This window comes from Bos grunniens, chromosome 5 (genome assembly GCF_055505025.1).
Source record: "Bos grunniens cultivar Pamir isolate PY7600 chromosome 5, Bosgru_T2T1.0, whole genome shotgun sequence".
NCBI lineage: Eukaryota > Metazoa > Chordata > Mammalia > Artiodactyla > Bovidae > Bos > Bos grunniens.
In genome coordinates, this window is record NC_141169.1 from 100,526,220 (window position 1) to 100,546,053 (window position 19,834).

The 19,834-nt window shown below is 34.8% G+C and overlaps 1 protein-coding gene across 2 annotated transcripts; it reads left to right on the forward strand.

Annotated features, from left to right (window-relative positions):
- The first annotated feature begins 1,597 nt into the window (after positions 1-1,597).
- LOC147372728 (NKG2-A/NKG2-B type II integral membrane protein-like) lies at positions 1,598-8,382 on the forward strand. 2 transcript variants are annotated; one of them, XM_086404144.1, is made up of 7 exons: positions 1,598-1,832; positions 3,680-3,796; positions 4,304-4,402; positions 4,921-4,974; positions 5,506-5,657; positions 7,361-7,461; positions 7,781-8,382. In XM_086404144.1, the coding sequence occupies exons 2-7, from the start codon at positions 3,727-3,729 to the stop codon at positions 7,896-7,898; spliced, it is 594 nt and encodes a 197-aa protein (XP_086260270.1). In that variant the 5' UTR covers positions 1,598-1,832; positions 3,680-3,726; the 3' UTR covers positions 7,899-8,382. The 2 variants fall into 2 exon arrangements, with proteins under 2 accessions (XP_086260270.1, XP_086260272.1); XM_086404146.1 differs by lacking the exon at positions 4,921-4,974.
- Positions 8,383-19,834: the final 11,452 nt, after the last annotated feature.

A 19,834-nucleotide genomic window follows, 5' to 3' on the forward strand; every position in this document is an offset into this window, starting at 1 on the left:
GAAGCTAAAGGCAAAAGAGAAAAAGATATACCCATTTAAAAACAGAGTTCTAAAGAATAGCAGGGAGAGATAAGAAAGACTTCCTCAGTGATCAATGCAAAGAAATAGAGGAAAACAATAGAATGGGAAAGACAAGAGATCTTTTCAAGAGAACTAGAGATACCAAGGGAACATTTCATTCAAAGATGGGCACAATAAACGACAGAAATGGTATGGACCTAACAGAAGCAGAAGATACCAAGAAGAGGTGACAGAATACACAAAACAAATATACAGAAAATATCTTCACGACCCAGATAACCATGATGGTTGATCAATCACCTAGAGCCAGACATCCTGGAATGCGAAGTCAAGTGGGCCTTAGGAAGCATCATTACGAACAAAGCTAGTGGAGGTGATGGAATTCCAGTTGAGCTATTTCAAATCCTAAAAGATGATGCTGTGAAAGTGCTGCAGTCAAAATGCCAACAAATTTAAAAAACTCAGCAGTGGCCACAGGACTGGAAAAGGTCAGGTTTCATTCTAATTCCAAAGAAAGGCAATGACAAAGAATGTTCAAACAATTGCACAGTTGCACTAATCTCACATGCTAGCAAAGTAATGGTCAGAATTCTCCAAACAAGACTTCAACAGTATGTGAACCATGAACTTCCAGATGTTCAAGCTGAATTTAGAAAAGGCAGAGGAACCAGAGACCAAATTGCCAACATCTGCTGGATCATCGAAAAGCAAGAGAGTTCCATAAAACCGTCTACTTCTACTTTATTGACTATGCCAAAGCCTTTTACTGTGTTGATCACAACAAACTGTGGAAACAAACAGAGCATGAGATGGTTGGATGGCATCATTGACTCACTGGGCATGAGTCTGAGCAAAGGTTGATAGTTAAGGACAGGGAAGCCTTGAATGCTACAGTTCATGGGGGAGGGGAGATGTGAATTATCCAACACTACTTAGCAACTGAAAAACAACAACCCTTAAATAACTACTGTTAATAGATTATGATTGTTTTCATTACAACCAAAAAGACATAATGCTAATATAAGGAAAAGAAATATGTAATGCCATGTAGTAAATCTTCTGAATTCATGATGTGTTGTATGTGCTAAGTCGGTTTAGTCGTGTCTGACTCTTTGCGACACTATGGACTGTAGCCACCAGATTCCTCTCTCCATATGGATTCTCAGGCAAGAATAGTGAAGTGGATTGCCATGACATGCTCCAGGGGATCTTCCCAGGGATTGAAGCCACATGTCTTTTATTTCCTGCATTGGCAGGAGGGTTCTTTACCACTAGCTATAAGTGGGAAGCCCTAGTGACAAATATTGTTAATAGAATTATGACTTATTCCACAACAGGAATGAAAACATGAGAGTATAAGGAAATGAAAAATACAATGCCAAGATTTAGAAACTTTATATAAAAGTAGAACTTAAAACATTGAAGGCACCCTTAGCAAAGCCTAAGTTTGTAGTATGTGTGATTGAGATAAAAACAAGTTAACAAGTTAAAGGTGTAATCATCTTTTCCCCAGTATCTTTTAGAAAATGAAAAAAACTTCTCAGAGGCACTTACCAAAGGGCAGACTAAATGACACACTACACACCCAAAGTCTCCTATATTCTGGAGTTGTGTCATGAGATAAATTGTCTTGAAAATACTCAAGTGTAAGAATTTCCTGTTTAAACTTTGTGACATGATGATGAGAAATCTACCTTTTCTACTATTGCTTCACTGTGGCCCTCACAGGGCAGTCTGTGAAGACCACAAATACTGTTTGCTACAGTAACTTGGTCACCCACAAGAGGAGTCAGGACTCTGGCATACAGAAGGTACGTGTCTCTCTCCTTTGTAATTCCTCATCTCATTTGGTAGGAGGTTACCCATGCCTAGATATGGTTCAATTTAGGGACAATTGATATGAAGCCAAATCAAGGATATACTGGTAGATTTATTTGAATAATTCTGAGAATTATGTAAGCATAAAATATGAAATATTATGGAGGATTTTGTAAAATATTCAAATTCTTGCCTGTTTATTATTCAAGTGCATATACACATGTGTAAATGAGTTTCTAAATCAATGCAATTTAAAGTGAAATCTCATAATCACTATGACAAGGAACAGTTACTGCTGTATTTTGTCATCAGTAGAGATACATTTATATACGTCATTAAACATTTCACTCAGCTTTTAAGAATAGATTCTTTTTTTTAACTTGTTGAATTAATGCTTTTATTTTATTTTTTTTCAGTTTTATGAAAGTTATTTTTTATTTTTTTTTATGAACTACTCAAATTTATTTTTTTGTCCTGAATTCTTTTTTTTATATGATATTATACATGTTTTAATGCCATTCTCCCAAGTCATCCTTCTTAAAGGGGATTCATGAAATTGTGAAGGGCCAGTGTAATTCTTCACAGATCTAGATAGAATAAAAGCAGTTGAGTTTTAATAAAAATAAGACTGATACAGCTTCAATAAAATCCTAATTTAAATCCAATTATAAACAACCAAATGCTTTTTAAAACCTTGAACAAAACATTGAATAAGAAAGAAAAATGACACAGATACAGAGATCCTGTCTAAGAAATTATGTTACATTTTCCTGACTGATATGAATGGTATTATGGCAATTATATTAAAATAATAAAATAAAATATAAAATTTAACATGACTTTTATATGATCTATGTAATACATATTTTATTAAAATTTTGGATTTGCAAACTAGTTTCTACATACTAAATAATTTTTAAAGGTCACACCTTGTACACTTCAAAGCCAGAAATAATTCTAGTTCTCACTAACTACTGACTCCAGTGACAGAATTATTAATGTGCATTATCTGACATTTAATTGCTGATACAGCCAAAGCTATCCTCGTTGATTTGACACCTATAAGATTTTTCTGGATGTCTGTGTCAGTATCGCTCTTCCATAATTGATTGACACTTTTATTTATCACTTTATGATTTCATATCTCAGCCATTATCAATTGCTAATTACTTTTGTAAAGTAATTATTTTAAAATCTTTTAATATTATTTTATTTTTATTGTTTACTAAGCTTTGGATAGTTTAATATGTCATGTAACATTTTTAACATGTGAAATATTTCTCTAAACTTCTAATGATTTCAAAGAACTTGCAGTCAATCAAAATAAAATAAAATAAAACTATTTGATAGCACTTCATTTTCTTTTAATAAATGATACCACTAATTAAAGTAGTTTAGTGCAGGAAATATTTCATATGCAAATACTATTATTCTCTCTTCTTTAGAAGGTTCAATCCTTAACCATTAATGGGTTCTAAAATTATCACAAAAATTGGCATATTGGTGCATCTGTTTTTTCCAGTATGGCATTTTAATTTCAACATAGTTACTGTAACAGTTTTAAAATGTTTCTTTGCAAATTAATTGTAAATTGATAAGGACATTATTCTTTATGAACTTTATTTTTCACCAATTTATTAATTTCATTGTTCCAATGATAAATAACATTATTTCAAACATTTTTAAAACTTAGTCTATCTTGAAACACTTACTAATACCCTGTGGAAAGGAGAACCAAACATGCACCTTGCTTAACTGCAAAATGAGTGCTGTCACTCGTCTCACACACCACCCACTTCAGGCTTCTTGTGATTTTATACACCATTTATTAACTACCTAGGTACAGTTTTCATAGAGCGCCATCCTTGACATTACACAGCTGCGGAGATGAACAATCAAACGCAAAACTACCCAGAACCAAATCTGGCTAAGGACTCCAGGAAACAGCAAGTTAGAGGTAAGAGCACGCAAAGTTCCATTTCAGTCATTGAACAGGAGAAAACCTACATGGAATTAAAATTTCAAAATGCTTCTCACTATCCTCAATGGAATGACAGGAGCTACCAGTGCAAGTGTGAGAATTTAATAGCTCACATACTTTTTATTTATGAAGATCAGAGCTTGAATTTGAAATACAGTACTCTAGTGTGAGCTTCCTGGTGGCTTCGTGATAAAGAATCCACCTGCCAATGCAGGAGACGTGGGTTGGATCCCTGGCAAATCCCATGGACAGAGAAGCCTATCTATTCCAGGACTGTTGTAATTTATAGTCTTTGATATACAACTTGTGAAGTGTTATATTTGCTGAAAATGTATATATTCTGAGAGGAGGATTACAATGTTTCATATGGATTTGGGGTCCAAGTTGATGTCTATGAATTCTCACGGATGTGGGATCTTTTGTTCTTCTAAAACAACTGTCTCCATTGCTCCTTTCTCAGTGTTTCCTTTTCTCTCCCTGCAGGCTTACCATCACCTCAAGAGGAGATTGTTGCTGTGATCCTGGGAATCATCTGTTTTGTCTTGACGTATACTCTAGTGAGAGTGATAACTTTTATTCCACGTAAGTATATTTTTGAAATTGTGATTGAACTTTTCACTTTAATGATCATCAGTGCCTCTCAAAAATCATATGATGAAATAAAACTGTGCATTCAGCCTAAATGTGGAATAGCTATTCTCAGATTGTCCAAAGTATAAATAACACAATGATTCTAGAGAACATTATATATATATATATGTATATATTTGTATATAGGTTTACATGTATATATATGTTTTTCTGATTTCATAACTCAAACACAGACTTTAGGAAGATGAAAGACTATATTGAGAAACACAAATCAGTTCTTGAGATTGGTTAAACCAAATACTATAAGAGGTGGTGGCATCTGTTCCTTTTTGTTTTTTAATTTTTTCTTTTCCATCAAATCTTCATTGCTTAATTTATTTTTCTTGGTAGAGTCAGTTTTAGTTTAGATTATTTAATCTTAAGCAATTAACCAAATTTTAGACTCATAAACTAAAATCATTGTGATTTATTTAGAGCAATATTAACTTTTGTAATGATTAATTTTGTAGCTGCTCTAATACAGGAACAGAATAACTCCTCTCGGATAACAAGGCTCCAGAAACGTACATAATAATTTTAAAGTTCTGGCATATATACAATTGGTATTTTGTCTCTATCTTAGGCTAATGAAAATAAGAATAGATTATAGCATAGAACATAAATTGTAAAATGGAGCAACAAATATTTATAAGTAATGATTATAGGAGAATGCTTCTGTCTGTGCCACAGTATGATCACCATATGCTTTGTTGACAATTGGTTCTAATTTCCTTCTGCTATAGTATAATAAAGGCAAATAAGTTTGCTATTCTAAAACAGAGGTTTCATTTCTTGATCCTCAGGACGTGTAAAGAGTGGGTATTTCTGTGTCTTTGCTTTATATGGAGACATAAATTGGCTTATGAGAGACTGACTCTTTCTGTGAATGTATGTGTTGGTTTGTTTAATATGTACCAGCCTTGAGGGTGCATATATATGTATGTTGTATAAGCATGTATATACATAAATATATTTATATCTATGCATATATGTAGTTTCTTTTATTTTATAAAATTCAATTTTTTTTTGGCTAGTAATTCACAATCTTTCCTCAGAAGACCATTGTGGTCGTTTTCCAAAAGACTGGTTTACATATTCCAACAACTGCTATTATATCATCTTTGAAGAAAAAACATGGAATGGGAGTTTGACAGCCTGTGCTTCTAGGAACTCTACTCTGCTTTATTTAGATAATGAAGAGGAACTGGTAAGATATCAAATGTTTCCAACATTTTGTTAAAGGCTTGATTCAGTCAGTGTTATATTTGTTAGAATTCACTTGTATGTTTGTATGTATTTGTAGTTTGTTTAAGGCCTGTTATTTTACTAAATAATGGAATACAACTTTATATTTTATTTATATTTTTATCCTATTAATGCATGCTTAATTATTTCCATTTGCTTTTTCACTGAAAACCATGCTTCTCCAAGTGCTATTATATTCTAAGATAAACTGTGCTATTTAATTTTACCATATATCAAGGATAGTATACATATCATAAATTTTCACAAAGATCACAAAGTAAAGAGAACCATGTAATTACACATCAGATCATGGATTAGAAGTTTTCACTTTCCAGCAGCCTATTCTTTGTAATTTCTCATCATTCTGTGTCCTCCTTATTTACCCACTGTCATGACTTTGATGTTATAGAATCTCTTTGCATGTTTTGCTTTTCATGTACGTAGAATCACACTATATGCATTCTTCGTTCAGTCTCTGCACCCTCCATGTACTAGTTTTGTAATTCATCCATATTCTTGTATTTACGTGGAATTTGTTAATTTCCATAGTTCATTATGTAAATATAACATTTAAATCCATTCTATCCAATGTCACTGAGTGGAGATGGAGTCTTATGCCCTTAAGGAAAAGAGGCTTCCTAGGTTCAGAACTTTCAGTCATGGGATCCTCTTTGCTGGCCCCACCTCCACCCCTGCCTCCCAACTCTAGTTCTCTTTATGGAGGCAGGAGAAAAACTTCCTCTAACTGCTTCTTGTTAGCAGGTGTCCTGACGGACACTTTGTAAGGCTCATGTGGCATTGTCGACAGGATTCCCCTCAACACACTGGAAGAATGGAATGGCTTATCTGTGCCCCCTCCTACAGCTAGGCTGGGTAAGTCATTTAGCAGGTCTAGGTCATTTTCTTCTTTTAGGAAAGATATAAGATGCCCCTAATTGTTGTTCCCTTGTTCTCTCATCCTGGAAAGTGATGAGAGATTACATGAGAGTCAAGCTGATGTTGTCTCCATCACCCTTCTCTTGCCACCTTTCAGAGTCCTCCATTATTGTGTCTTTCATTAGTTCCCACGTTTACAGTTGTACTTAATGGGGAGAAGCAGAGAGAAATTAGTCTCTGACACTCTGTCTTATCTGCTGGATTCCAGCAATACAGAAAAAGATTGACTTGGGGTTCATCTAGGCAAAGAATGGTGTGGGTCCCAGAAAACCAAACTTTGTCTTTTGTGTCACTTTTTTTCTCAATTTCAATCCCTTAATTTTCTTCTAAAACTGAAACTCTGAGAAATATAGTAGTGAAATCCAGTGATATAATCACAGTATCTGGAAAAATGAATGTCACAGAATCTGAAAACATTTAAAACCTTACTATGTTTAATTTGACAACATGGGTAGCAATTAAACTGCATGAATCAGACTTTTCTTTAATAACATAAGAAAAGCAATGAAACTAATAAACATAAATGTTTATTTTTAATCAAAAGTACTGACATTTGTTAATGCTTTGACAAATATTAAAACTTTCGCCTTTATACTTTTAGTGTTAGATTAGATTCTAATACTCTCATCTTGTTCAGAAAACTCATGATCCTATGAAAGAGCACATTATTTGCATTTTAAGAATAAATAAAATCTTCCATAGTGATTAAATGAAAATACTTTTGTGTAGAAATTTCTGAAGTCCCTATCAATTATATCATGGATTCCAGTCTTTCGTGAAGGCCGTGGTCATCCATGGATGTGGCAAAATGGCTCAACTTGCAAACTACAGTAAGTTTTTAAAAACCATACTATATAGAGGAGGAACATATTAAAAATAAATATTTTAAGATTATTAAAACATTTGTTTTGGTTGAATTACACAATGATGAAGGAAGATGTTGAAAGTTAATAAAATGTTGATAGAAATATTAAAAACAGAAATCTCAGTATTCCATTTTCCTAATAACAAACTCTGCCTGAAATTATGTTAAAAACACCATTACCCACTTTCAAAATATCTTTTTTATTACTGTTATACAGAAATGTTATAACTTCATGAGCTGTCCTCATATATCATAACAGAATTATGCAGTGCTTTCCATTACAGGGTATCAGACGTCTTACCTGAGAAAGGAAACTGTGCAGTGCTATCCTCGGGGGACATAAAGTCAGATGACTGTGAATTCCCAAATTTTTATACTTGCAAGCACAAGCTTGAGAATTAAAAAGTAAGTTTGGCTGCTGTTGGGTAACTTCATCTCTTATGAAATGGAAATAATAGTATGATTGCATAAACTTCAAAATGCATTATATTCTTTTTTCTAATAATGCAAGTTTTTTAACAAAACTCTTGAAATTTAATACGCACACCAGAAAGTACAGATATCATTCCTTTGACGTCTGGCTTTTTTTTCTCAACTATATATTTACAGCAATCAAACTTTCTAAAGGATTGCTTGGTACATTATTTACATGAAATATCAAAAATAAGAAAAGAGAGACCAGAAGCATATTAGTGATGACCAAGAGCTGTGGGGAGGTGGGGAAAGGAAATTAATGCTAACTAAACAGTGATGAATACTTTCTAGATTTTGATAGTGGTGATCATTGCAAATTAAAAATATATCTAAAATCACTGATTGTACACTTTAAATGGATGAATTTTAGGCTGTGTAAGTTACATCTCAATAAAGCTGCTTTAAAAAACTGCTTGGGACTGCATTTAATCTTTAAAATAAATTGCAGAGAGTCATCTTTGCAATATTGACTCTTCCAATCAGCACTATGCTTTATCCTTCCAATAATATAGGTTTTCTCTTAATTTTTTTCTATTTATTTATTTATTTTTGGCCATGCCAGGTGGCATGTGGAATCTTAGCTTCCCAACCAGGAATCCAACCTGCACCCCTCACACTGGGGAGCACAGTCCCAATCACTGAACTGCCAAGGAAATCCACTTAGCATGTTTTACATTTTTCAATATTGAAATCTTAAAGAAATACGGATATTTCATAGCCATGCTTTTGTAAATGTAATCTTTATTTTTTAAATTTTTAGTAATTTTTGCTCTGCAGCAGAAATAAACAAAATAAAACTCAGAGGTTTACAGGTGTATCTTATGTCCAATGACTTCCCTGATATTATATATTAATTTTATTGTTTCAAATATATATTCCTCTAGATTTTTAAAATAAAAAGAGCTATTAGAACTATAAATAGTCACATTTTATTTCTTTTCTCCAGGTGCAATTGCATTTTTTTTCATGACTTATTTTTACACTGCAGGCTTTTACTTTCAATGTTGAATAGAAGGTACAGTAAAGGTCCTATATGAATCATTCCTATATTATGGGAATATATTCAAATACTTCATCTTCAAGTATGAGGTTTAAGGATTTTTTTCATCATACATTTTTACTATGAAAGCACTTCCATATTATTCATATTTTTCTCATAGAGTTTGTAAACAATCAGTAGTGTTACATTTTTATTTTTTCTTCCATAGAGTGAGAAATATTTTTTAAAATAAGGTTTCTGTATGGCAAAAACTACCACAATATTGTAAAGTAATTAACCTCCAATTAAAATAAACAAATTAATTAAAATTTAATGTTTATGTTTTTCTTTCTAATATTCCTATTTCCTTCAACTATTAACCAGTCAAGTATCCCTGAAATGAAACCACAATGATCATTCTGTATTTTCTTTCTCTTAAAAATCACTGCACATATCATATTTAGATTAAAATATTTTCTTCATCCATTTTCACAAAGAGACAGGACAGAGTTCCTTAACATCATGTAAGCTGACAAATTGTGTTATCAAGGCTCTATTGGGAAGCATTCCTTTCTTTCATCTGACCTGGAAACCTTGTGAAAGACCTAGTATATTTTTAAATGTTATTATTATAGTGAATTTTTGGAAAATTTAAGTGCAATTAAAAATATGAGTATTCTATATGAGTATATAAGTGTGTGTGTTCACCTATATGTTGGTTAATTGTTTAGTTTAGAAATATTTATAACCTTACTGGTATATCTGCTTGCCAGATAAGCAATGAGAGGTAATTGTTTAAATCTCCAATTATGATTCTTTAACCTACATACTTTTCTAAAATCTTTGTTGAACATTTAGTATTAAGTACATGCATTTTTTTTTTATTTTTTGCAATTGCTAATGGTTTGGATGCTCAGTATATAGTTATGAAACATGCTTCATCTTTTCTAACATAGTTATTGCTTTGTATTGTGACAGTATGTTAACTTTCTCAGCTTTATCATCTTGTGTTGCATGATATCATTTTTCATCTATTTAAATTTCCTCTTTATTTCTTCATCTAAAAAAGTCTCACTAAGACAGCAGTTATTAAAATAACTCTTTTATATATATAGCTGTATTAAAAAAAATGTTTTAAATTATAAAGGGGCTTCCCTAGTGGCTCAGAGGGTAAAGCGTCTGTCTGCAATGCAGGAGACCCGGGTTCAGTCCCTGGGTTGGGAAGATCCCCTGGAGAAGGAAATGGCAACCCACTTCGGTACTCTTGCCTGGAAAATCCACGGATGGAGAAGCCTGTAGGCTACAGTCTATGGGGTCGCAAAGAATCGGACATGAATGAGCAACTTCACTTTCTTTCTTTAAATTATAAACATTTTTAGAATTTAGTTCAGTTCAGTTGTTCAATGGGTCCGACTCTTTGCAACCCCGTGAACCACAGCACGCCAAGCCTCTCTGTCCATCACCAACTCCTGGAGACCACCCAAACCCATGTCCATGAGTTGGTGATGCCATCGAATCATCTCATCCTCTCTTGTCCCCTTCTCCTCCTGCCCTCAATCTTTCCCAGCATCACGGTTTTTTCCAATGAGTCAGCTTTTCGTATTAGGTGGTCAAAGTATTGGAGTTTCAGCTTCAACATCAGTCCTTCCAAAGAACACTCAGGACTGATCTACTTTAGGATGGATTGACTGGTTGGATCTCCTTGCAGTCCAAGGGACTCTCAAGAGTCTTCTCCAACACCGTTGTTCAAAAGCATCAATTCTTCAGCACTCAGCTTTCTTCACCATCCCACTCTCACATCCATACATGACCACTGGAAAAACCATAGCCTTGACAAGACAGACCTTTGTTGGCAAAGTAATGTGTCTGCTTTTTAATATGCTGTCTAGGTTGGTCATAACTTTCCTTCCAAGGAGTAAGCATCTTTTAATTTCATGGCTGCAGTCACCATCTGCAGTGATTTTGGAGCCCAGAAAAATAAAGACAGCCACTGTTTCCACTATTTCTTCATCTGTTTGCCATGAAGTGATGGGACCAGATGCCATGATCTTAGTTTTCTGAATGTTGAGCTTTAAGCCAACTTTTTCACACTCCTCTTTCACTTTCAGCAAGAGGATCTTTAGTTCTTCTTCACTTTCTGCCACAAGGGTGGTGTCATCTGCATATCTGAGATTATTGATATTTCTCCCGGCAATCTTGATTCCAGCCTGTGCTTCTTCTAGCCCAGCATTTTTCATGATGTACTCTGCCTTTTCTAAAACCAGCTTGACAAGTTTAGGTTGGTCATAACTTTCCTCCCAAGGAGTAAGCGTCTTTTAATTTCATGGCTGCAGTCACCATCAGCAGTGATTCTGGAGCCCCAAAAATGAAGTTTGTTGCTGTTTCCCCATCTATTTGCCATGAAGTGATGGGACCGGATGCCATGATCTTAGTTTTCTGATTGTTGAGTTTTAAGCCAACTTTCTCACTCTCCTCTTTCACTTTTGTCAAGAGGCTCTTTAGTTTTTCTTCACTTTCTGCAATAAGGGTGGTGTCATCTACATATCCGAGCTTACTGATATTTGGCCCAGCAATCTTGATTCCAGCTTGTGCTTCATCCAGCCCAGTGTTTCTCATGATTTACCCTGCTTATAAGTTATATAAGCATGGTGACAATATAAAGCCTTGACATACTCCTTTTCCTAATTGGAACCAATCTGTTGTTCCATGTCCTGTTCTAACTGTTGTTTCCTGACCTGCATACAGATTTCTCAAAAGGTAGGTCAGGTAGTCTGGTATTCCCATCTCTTTAAGAATTTTCCACATTTTGTTGTGATCCACAGAGTCAAAGGCTTTGGCATAGTCAATAAAGCAGAAATAGATGTTTTTCTGGAACTCTCTTGCTTTTTCGATGATCCAGTGGATGTTGGTAATTTGTCTCTGGTTCCTCTGCCATTTCTAAAACCAGCTTGAACATCTGGAAGTTGACGGTTCACGTATTTTTGAAGCCTGGCTTGGAGAATTTTGAGCATTACTTTGCTAGCATGTGAGATGAGTGCAACTGTGCAGTAATTTGAACATTCCTTAGCATTCCCTTTCTTTGGGATTGGAATGAAAATGGACCTTTTCCAGTCCTGTGGCCACTGCTGAGTTTTCCAAATTTGCTGGCATATTGAGTGCAGTACTTTCACACCATCTTTTTAGGATTTGAAAGAGCTCAACTGGAGCTCACCTCCACTAGCTTTGTTTGTAATAATGCTTCCCAAGGATAATTTGACTTCACATTCCAAGATGTCTGGCTCTAGGTGATTGATCACACCATCGTGATTATCTGGGTCATAAAGATCTTTTTTGTACATTTCTTCTGTGTATTTTTGCCACCTCTTCTTAATATCTTCTGATTCTGTTAGGTCCCTACCATTTCTGTCCTTTATTGAGCCCATCTTTGCCTAAAATGTTCCCTTGGTATCTCTAATTTTCTTCCTATTCTATTGTTTTCCTCTATTTCTTTGCACTGATCACTGAGGAAGGCTTTCTTATCTCTCCTTGCTATTCTTTGGAACTCTGCATTCAAATGAGTATATCTTTCCATTTCTCCTTTGCTTTTCACTTCTTTTCTTTTCACAGCTATTTATAAGGCCTCCTCAGACAGTCATTTTGCTCTTTTGCATTTCTTTCTCTTGGGAATGATCTTGATCCCTGTCCTCTGTACAATGTCACAAACTTCCATCCATACTTAATCAGGCACTCTGTCTATCAGATCTAGTCCCTTAAATTTATTTGTCACTCCCACTGTATAATTGTAAAGGATTTGATTTAGGTCATACCTGAATGGTCTAGTGGTTTTCTGTGCTTTCTTCAATTTAAGTCTGAATTTTGCAGTAAGGAGTTCATGATCTGACCCACAGTTAGCTTCTGGTCTTGTTTTTGCTGAATGTATAGAGCCTGTCCATCTTTGGCTGCAAAGAATATAATCAATTTGATTTCAGTGTTGGCCATCTGGTGTTGTCCATGTGTAGAGTCTTCTCTTGTGTTGTTGGAAGAGATTTTTGCTATGACCAGTGTGTTCTCTTGTCAAAACTCTATTAGCCTTTGCCCTGTTTCATTCTGTACTCCAAGGCCAGATTTGTGTGTTACTGCAGGTGTTTCTTGACTTCCTACTTTTGCATTCCAGTCCCCTATAATGAAAAGGACATCTTTTTGGGGTAGTAGTTCTAAAAGTTCTTGTAGGTCTTCACAGAACCATTCAAGTTCAGCTTCTGTAGCATTACTGGTTGGGGCATAGACTTGGATTACCATGATATTGAATGGTTTGCCTTGGAAACGAACAGAGATCATTCTGTCGTTTTTGAGATTGATTCCAAGTATTGCATTTCAGACTCTTTTGTTGACTATGATGGCTAATCCATTTCTTCTAAAGGATTCTTGCCACAGTAGTAGATATAATGGTTATCTGAGTTAAATTCACCGATTCCAATCCATTTTAGTTCTCTGATTCCTAAAATGTCAATGTTCACTCTTGCCATCTCCTGTTTGACCACTTCCAATTTGCCTTCATTCATGGACCTAACATTCCAGGTTCCTATGCAATGTTGCTCTTTATATTTGTGTGTAAGTATATATAATTAATTTTAAGTGTAGTATATTGTTTCTTTGCATTCTACATTATCTTTTTCTTATCTTTCACTATAATAGCTGCATTAAATAAAATATTTTAAATTAAAACATTCTTAAAATTTAACTGGCAAGCTATTCCATATATATTTAACCTAATTATAAAATTATTGTAAACTTCATATGTATTATTTGTATGTAATCCTATTTAATCAATTTTAATTATAATATATTGCTTCTTTGCATTCTACATTATCTTTTTCTTATCTTTCACAATAAATATTTTTACTTTCTTCTAGAATAACTTATTTATTTAATATGCCTTAGTTTTATTAGTGCCCTACATTTTACAGCTTGTATTCTCTACTCAATAGAGTCCAAGTTAGTATTTTCACTCATTCTCAAACAATGAAAAGACATATTTATTCTCTAAAGTATACTTTTATTTACTGCTCATGCTGTATTCACTCCCTTGAATTGTAATACAAATATGTTTTTACATTTTGAAATTTTATCATTAATATTTTACCTCTCAATATCTATTTGGATATAGTCACACAAGTTCTTTTTTTCAAATTTTTTCTTATAAAATTTTACCTAGATTAAGAGTTTCTTCTTTAGATGAATGTAAATATTTCCTTTTTGGAGTCATTTGGTAATTTCCCTCCATTCAAAAACCTCCTTGAAAATGAATTGATTTTGTTATTATGTTAAAAGGACTTTTTCACTTTTTATTGACTTTCAATTTATCTATCTCACTAGCTATGGCCATTAATAGACATTGTCACAAATAGATATATACATATCATAAAAAGTAAACTACTATTAGTAAAACTACTGATCGTATTTTGAATAATTTTATCTTTGCTGTATGTGTCTGAAAATAGATTTTATTAAAGTTAAAGGCCAGAGAAAACGAAAATGAAAGTGTAGTCACTCAGTTGTATCTGACTCTTTGCAACCCCATAAATTGTAGCCTACCAAGCTCCTCTGTCCATGGAATTCTCCAGGCAAAATTACTGGAGTGGGTAGTCATTCCATTCTCTAGGGGATCTTCCTAACCCAAGGATCAAACCTGGGTCTCTGGCATTTCAGGCAGATTCTTTAGAATAAACCCATATTTTGACATATAAAAAAGAACCTGACATGTATAAATTATTTAATTAAAAATAGCAAAGTATATGACAGCAGTAGACATAAGTACTTCAAATTGTAAAAGCCAACATTAGTGTATTTTACATTGATCTCTAATGAATGCTTCAACTGCTATAATTCTAGGATGTGAGTAACAGAGAAAATTATCAATTTAGTTTATGAAAATAAAATATGATTGATAGATGCAACCATATAGGTAGCCATTATTAGTCATTGTTTTAGAAGACTCAAGTATTAGTCTTCATTACAAGGACATAACTGAGTTTACATTCGATTTTTCTAGCTTTTAGAAAGCTAAAAAATAGTGTTTGCTTGAATTCAGTGGTCTAGAAGTTATGCTGAAAATGAATATCCTTAGGAACGGTAGATAAACATTTACCCTTTTCTTGATACAGTGATAATTGATGAAAAAAATGCATTTGAGGCAAATTTGATCTTTTATTTAATGTTTTACATTTTTGAATGTTCATATGTGTTTTGGTAAAAGGTCAACTTTTTATGCATTCCCCATTTTCTTGAGAAGTGAAAATTTAAAAGCTTATTATTCCCCTGACAGAAACTTGGGCTTTTGTTATTTACAACAAATATTCCTGTTAAAAATACAAATAACAAGTTATGATTTAAAGATCATCAATGAATGATATAGCGAGTATTCAGTATTTCAATCTCTGCTATGGTGATATAGCTTGATATTGTTCGATGTTTTACCCTTCCCAAAGACATTTATTTTTTCAGAGGAAACCTGAATAACTTATTTAAGAATAATAAAATTAGGTGTAGCTCTTTTAAGAACTAGAGTGAAATTGAAATGTAAGATTAGGCATTCATCTCTTTTTAACAGTTATTTTAATGTAGACAAGGTAGTAAGTCTTCTGAATTAGTGACAAATGGTATGGAGTAGCCCTCATAGGGAACAAAAGAGTCCAAAATGGAGTACTAGGGTGCAATCTCAAAAATGACAGAATGATCTCTGTTCCTTTCCAAGGCAAACCATTGAATATCACTGTAACCCAAGTCTGTATCCCAACCAGTGATGCTGAAGAAGCTGAAGTTCAACGGTTCTATGAGGACCTTCTAGAACTAACACCCAAAAACGATGCCCTTTTCATCATAGGGGACTGGATGCCAAAGTAGGAAGTCAAGAAATACCTGGAGTAACAGGCAAATTTGACATTAGAGCACAAAATGAAGCAGGACAAAAGCTAACAGTTTTGCCAAGAAAACATATTGGTCATAATAAGCACTTTCTTCCAACAACACAAGAGATGAATCTAAACATGGACATCATCAGATGGTCAATACTGAAATCAAAATGATTATATTCTTTGTAGCCAAAGATGGAGAAGCTCTATACAGTCATCAAAACAAGATAGAAAGCTGAATGTGGCTCAGATCATGAACCCCTTATTGCAAAATTCAGGCTTAAATTGAAGAAAATAGGGAAAACCACTAGACCATTTTGGTAAGACCTAAATCAAAGCCCTTATTGTTATACAGTGGAAGTGACAAATAGATTCAAGGGATTAATCTGATAGACTGACTGCCTGAAGTACTATGGATGGGGGTTCATGACATTGTACAGGAGGCAGTGATCATGACCATCTCCAAGAAAAAGAAATACAAAAAGGCAAAATGTTTCTCTGAGGAGGTCTTAAAAAAGTAGAGAAGAAAAGGCAAAGGAGAAATAGAAAGAGATACCCACTTGAAAGCAGAGTTCCAAAGAATATCAAGGAGAAATAAGAAAGCCTTCTTTAGTGATCCATGAAAAGAAATAGAGGAAAGCAATGGGAAATACTAGAGATCTCTTCAAGAGAACTAGAGATACTAAGGGAATACTTCATGCAAAGATGGGCACAATAAAGGACAGAAATGGTAATGGTATGGACCTAACAGAAGCAGAAGATATTAAGAAAAGGTGGCAAGAATACACAGAAGAACTATACAAAAAAGATCTTCATGCCCCAGATAATTATGGTTGTTGATCACTCACTTTTCCTGGAATGAGAAGTCAGGATGGATATCATAACTATAAACAAAGCTAGTGGAGGTGATGGAATTCCAGTTGAGTTCTTTCAAATCCTAAAAGATGATGCTGTGAAAGTGCTGCACTCAAAATGCCAGCAAATTTGGAAACTCAGCAGTAGTCACAGGACTGGAAAAAGTCAGTTTTCATTCCAATCCCAAAGAGAGGTAATGCCAAAGAATGTTCAAACTACTGCACAATTGCACTCATCTCACATGCTAGCAAAGTAATGCTCAAAATTCTCCAAGCCAGGCTTCAACAGTACATAAATTGTGAACTTCCAGATGTTCAAGATAGATTTAGAACAGGCAGAAGAATCAGGTAAAATTGCCAACGTCCACTGGATCATTGAAAAAGCAAAAGTGTTCTAGATAAACATCTATTTCTGCTCCATTGACTATGCAAAAGCCTTTGACTGTGTGGATCACAACAAACTGTGGAAAATTCTTATTGGAATACTAGACCACCTTACCTACCTCCTGAGTAAGCTGTATGCAGATCAAGAAGCAACAGTTAGAACCAGACATGGAACAAGAGACTGCTTTCAAATCAGGAATGGAGTATGTCAAGGCTGTATATTGTCATCCTGCTTATTTAACTTGAGTATAGATTACATCACATGAAATGCTGGGCTGGATGAAACACAACCTGAAGTCAAGATTGCTGGGAGAAGTATCAATAACCTCAGATATGCAGATGAGAACACCCTTTGGCAGAAAGCAAAGAATAACTAAAAAGCCTCTCAATGAAAGTGAAAAAGGAGAGTGAAAACATTGTCTTAAAACTCTATACTCAGAAAACTAATGAAGGGGAAAAAAAAAAAAACAAAAAACAAGATCATGGCAGCTAGTCCCTTCATAGCAAACAGATGAGGAAACAATGAAAACAGTGAAAGACTCTACTTTTGGGGGCTCCAAAATCACTGCAGATGGTGACTGCAGCCATGAAGTTAAAAGATGCTTGCTCCTTGGAAGAAAAGTTATGACCAACCTAGACAGCATATTAAAAATCAGAGACATTACCAACAAAGGTCCATCTAGTCAAAGCTATGGTTTTTCCAGTAGTCATGTATGGATATGAGAGTTGGACTTTAAGGAAAACTGAGCGCCGAAGAATTGATGCATTGGAACTCTGGTGTTGGAGAAGACTCTTGAGAGTCCTTTGGCTGCCAGGAGATCAGATCAGTCAATCCTAAAGGAAATCAGTCTTGAATACTCATTAGAATGACTGATGCTGAACCTGAAACGCCTATACTTTTGCAACCTGATGAGAACTGACTCTTTGGAAAAGACCCTAATTCTGGGAAAGATTGAAGCCAGAAGGAGAAGGGGATGACAGAGGATGAGATGGTTGGATGGACATGAGTTTGAGTAAGCTCCATAAGCTGATGATGGACCTGGAAGCCTGGTGTGCTGCAGTCCATGGGGTCACAAAGAGTGGACATGACCAGGGACTGAACTGAACTGAACTGGTATGGTCACTCAGCAAAATCCTGACATCCTGGAGTGTGAAGTCAAGTGGGCCTTAGGAAGCATCATTACGAACAAAGCTAGTGGAGGTGATGGAATTCCAGTTGAGCTATTGCAAATCCTAAAAGATGATGGTGTGAAATTGCAGCACTCAATATGCCAGCAAAATGGAAAACTCAGCAGTGGCCATAGGACTGAGAAATGTCAGTTTTCATTCCAATCTCAAATAAAGGCATGCCAAAGAGTTTTCAAGCTACTGCACAATTGCACTCATCTCACATGCTAGTAAAGTAATGCTCAAAATTCTCCACGCCGGGCTTCAAGAGTACATGAACCGTGAACTTCCAGATGTTCAAGCTGGATTTAGAAAAGACAGAGAAACCAAAGATCAACATCCTCTGGATCATCAAAAAACAAAAGAGTTTCGTAAAACATCTACTTCTGCTTTATTGACTATTCCAAAACCTTTTACTGTGTGGATCACGACAAATTGTGGAAACAAACAGAGCATAATATGCTTGGATGGCATCACTGATTCAATGGGCGTAAGTGTGAGCAAAGGTTAATAGTGAAGGTCAGTGAAGCATGGAATGCTACAGTTCACAGAGTGTTGAATTATTGAACATGACTTGGCTACTGAAAAACTACAATCCTTAAATAATTATTGTTAATGGATTATGATTTTTTTTTTCATTATAGCATAAAAGACATAATACAAGGAAAAGAAATACGTAATTCCAAGTAGTAAATCTTCCGAATTAGTGACTGGTATGTACTATGTCTCTTCAATCATGTCTGACTCTTTGCAACACTATGGACTGTAGCCCACTGGGTTCCTCTCTCCATAGGGATTCTAGTGGAGTGAATTGCCATGCTCTCCTCCAGGGGATCTTCTCGACCCAGGGACTAAACCAGCATCTCTTGTCTCCTGCCTTGGCAGGTTTCTTTACCACTAGCTTCACCTGGGAAGCCCTAGTGACAAATATTGCTAATAGAATTATGATTTTTTTCCACAACAGGAATGAAATCATGAGTATAAGGAAATGAAAAATGTAATGTCAAAATTTAGCAATTTTATGTAAAAGTAAAACTTAAACATTGAAGGTACCCTTAACAAGGCCTTAGGTTGTAGTATGCGTGATTGAGATAAAAACAAGTTAACAGTATTGTTGTCATCTTTTCTGCCCCAATATCTTTTAGAAATTAAAAAAAAAAAAACTTCTCAGAGGCATTTGCCAAAGGGCAAACTAAATGACACACTACATACCCAAAGTCTCCTATATCCTGGAGGTGTGTCATGAGATAAACCGTCTTCAAAATACTCAAGTGTAAGAATTTCCTGTTTAAACTTTGTGACATGTTGATGAGAAATCTACCTTTTCTACACTTGCTTCACCATGGGCCTTCACAGGGTAGTCTGTGAAGACCACAGATACTGTTTACTACTTGGGTAGTAACTTGGTCACCCACAAGAGGAGGCAGGATTCTGGCCTGCAGAAGGTATGTGTCTCCCTCTCCATCCTAATTCCTCATCTCATTTGGTAGGAGATTACACATGCCTAGATGTGATTCAATTTATGGACAATTGATATATAGCCAAATTGGATATATTGGTAGCTTTATATGAATAATTCTGAGAATTATA

Excerpts from the sequence above, each read along its gene's own strand:
- LOC147372728 (XM_086404144.1), top strand. The coding sequence starts at position 3,727 with ATGAACAATCAAACGCAAAACTACCCAGAACCAAATCTGGCTAAGGAC. Across the intron at positions 3,797-4,303 it reads CAGGAAACAGCAAGTTAGAG|GCTTACCATCACCTCAAGAG; the intron begins GTAAGAGCACGC and ends CTCTCCCTGCAG. Across the intron at positions 7,462-7,780 it reads GGCTCAACTTGCAAACTACA|GGTATCAGACGTCTTACCTG; the intron begins GTAAGTTTTTAA and ends TTTCCATTACAG.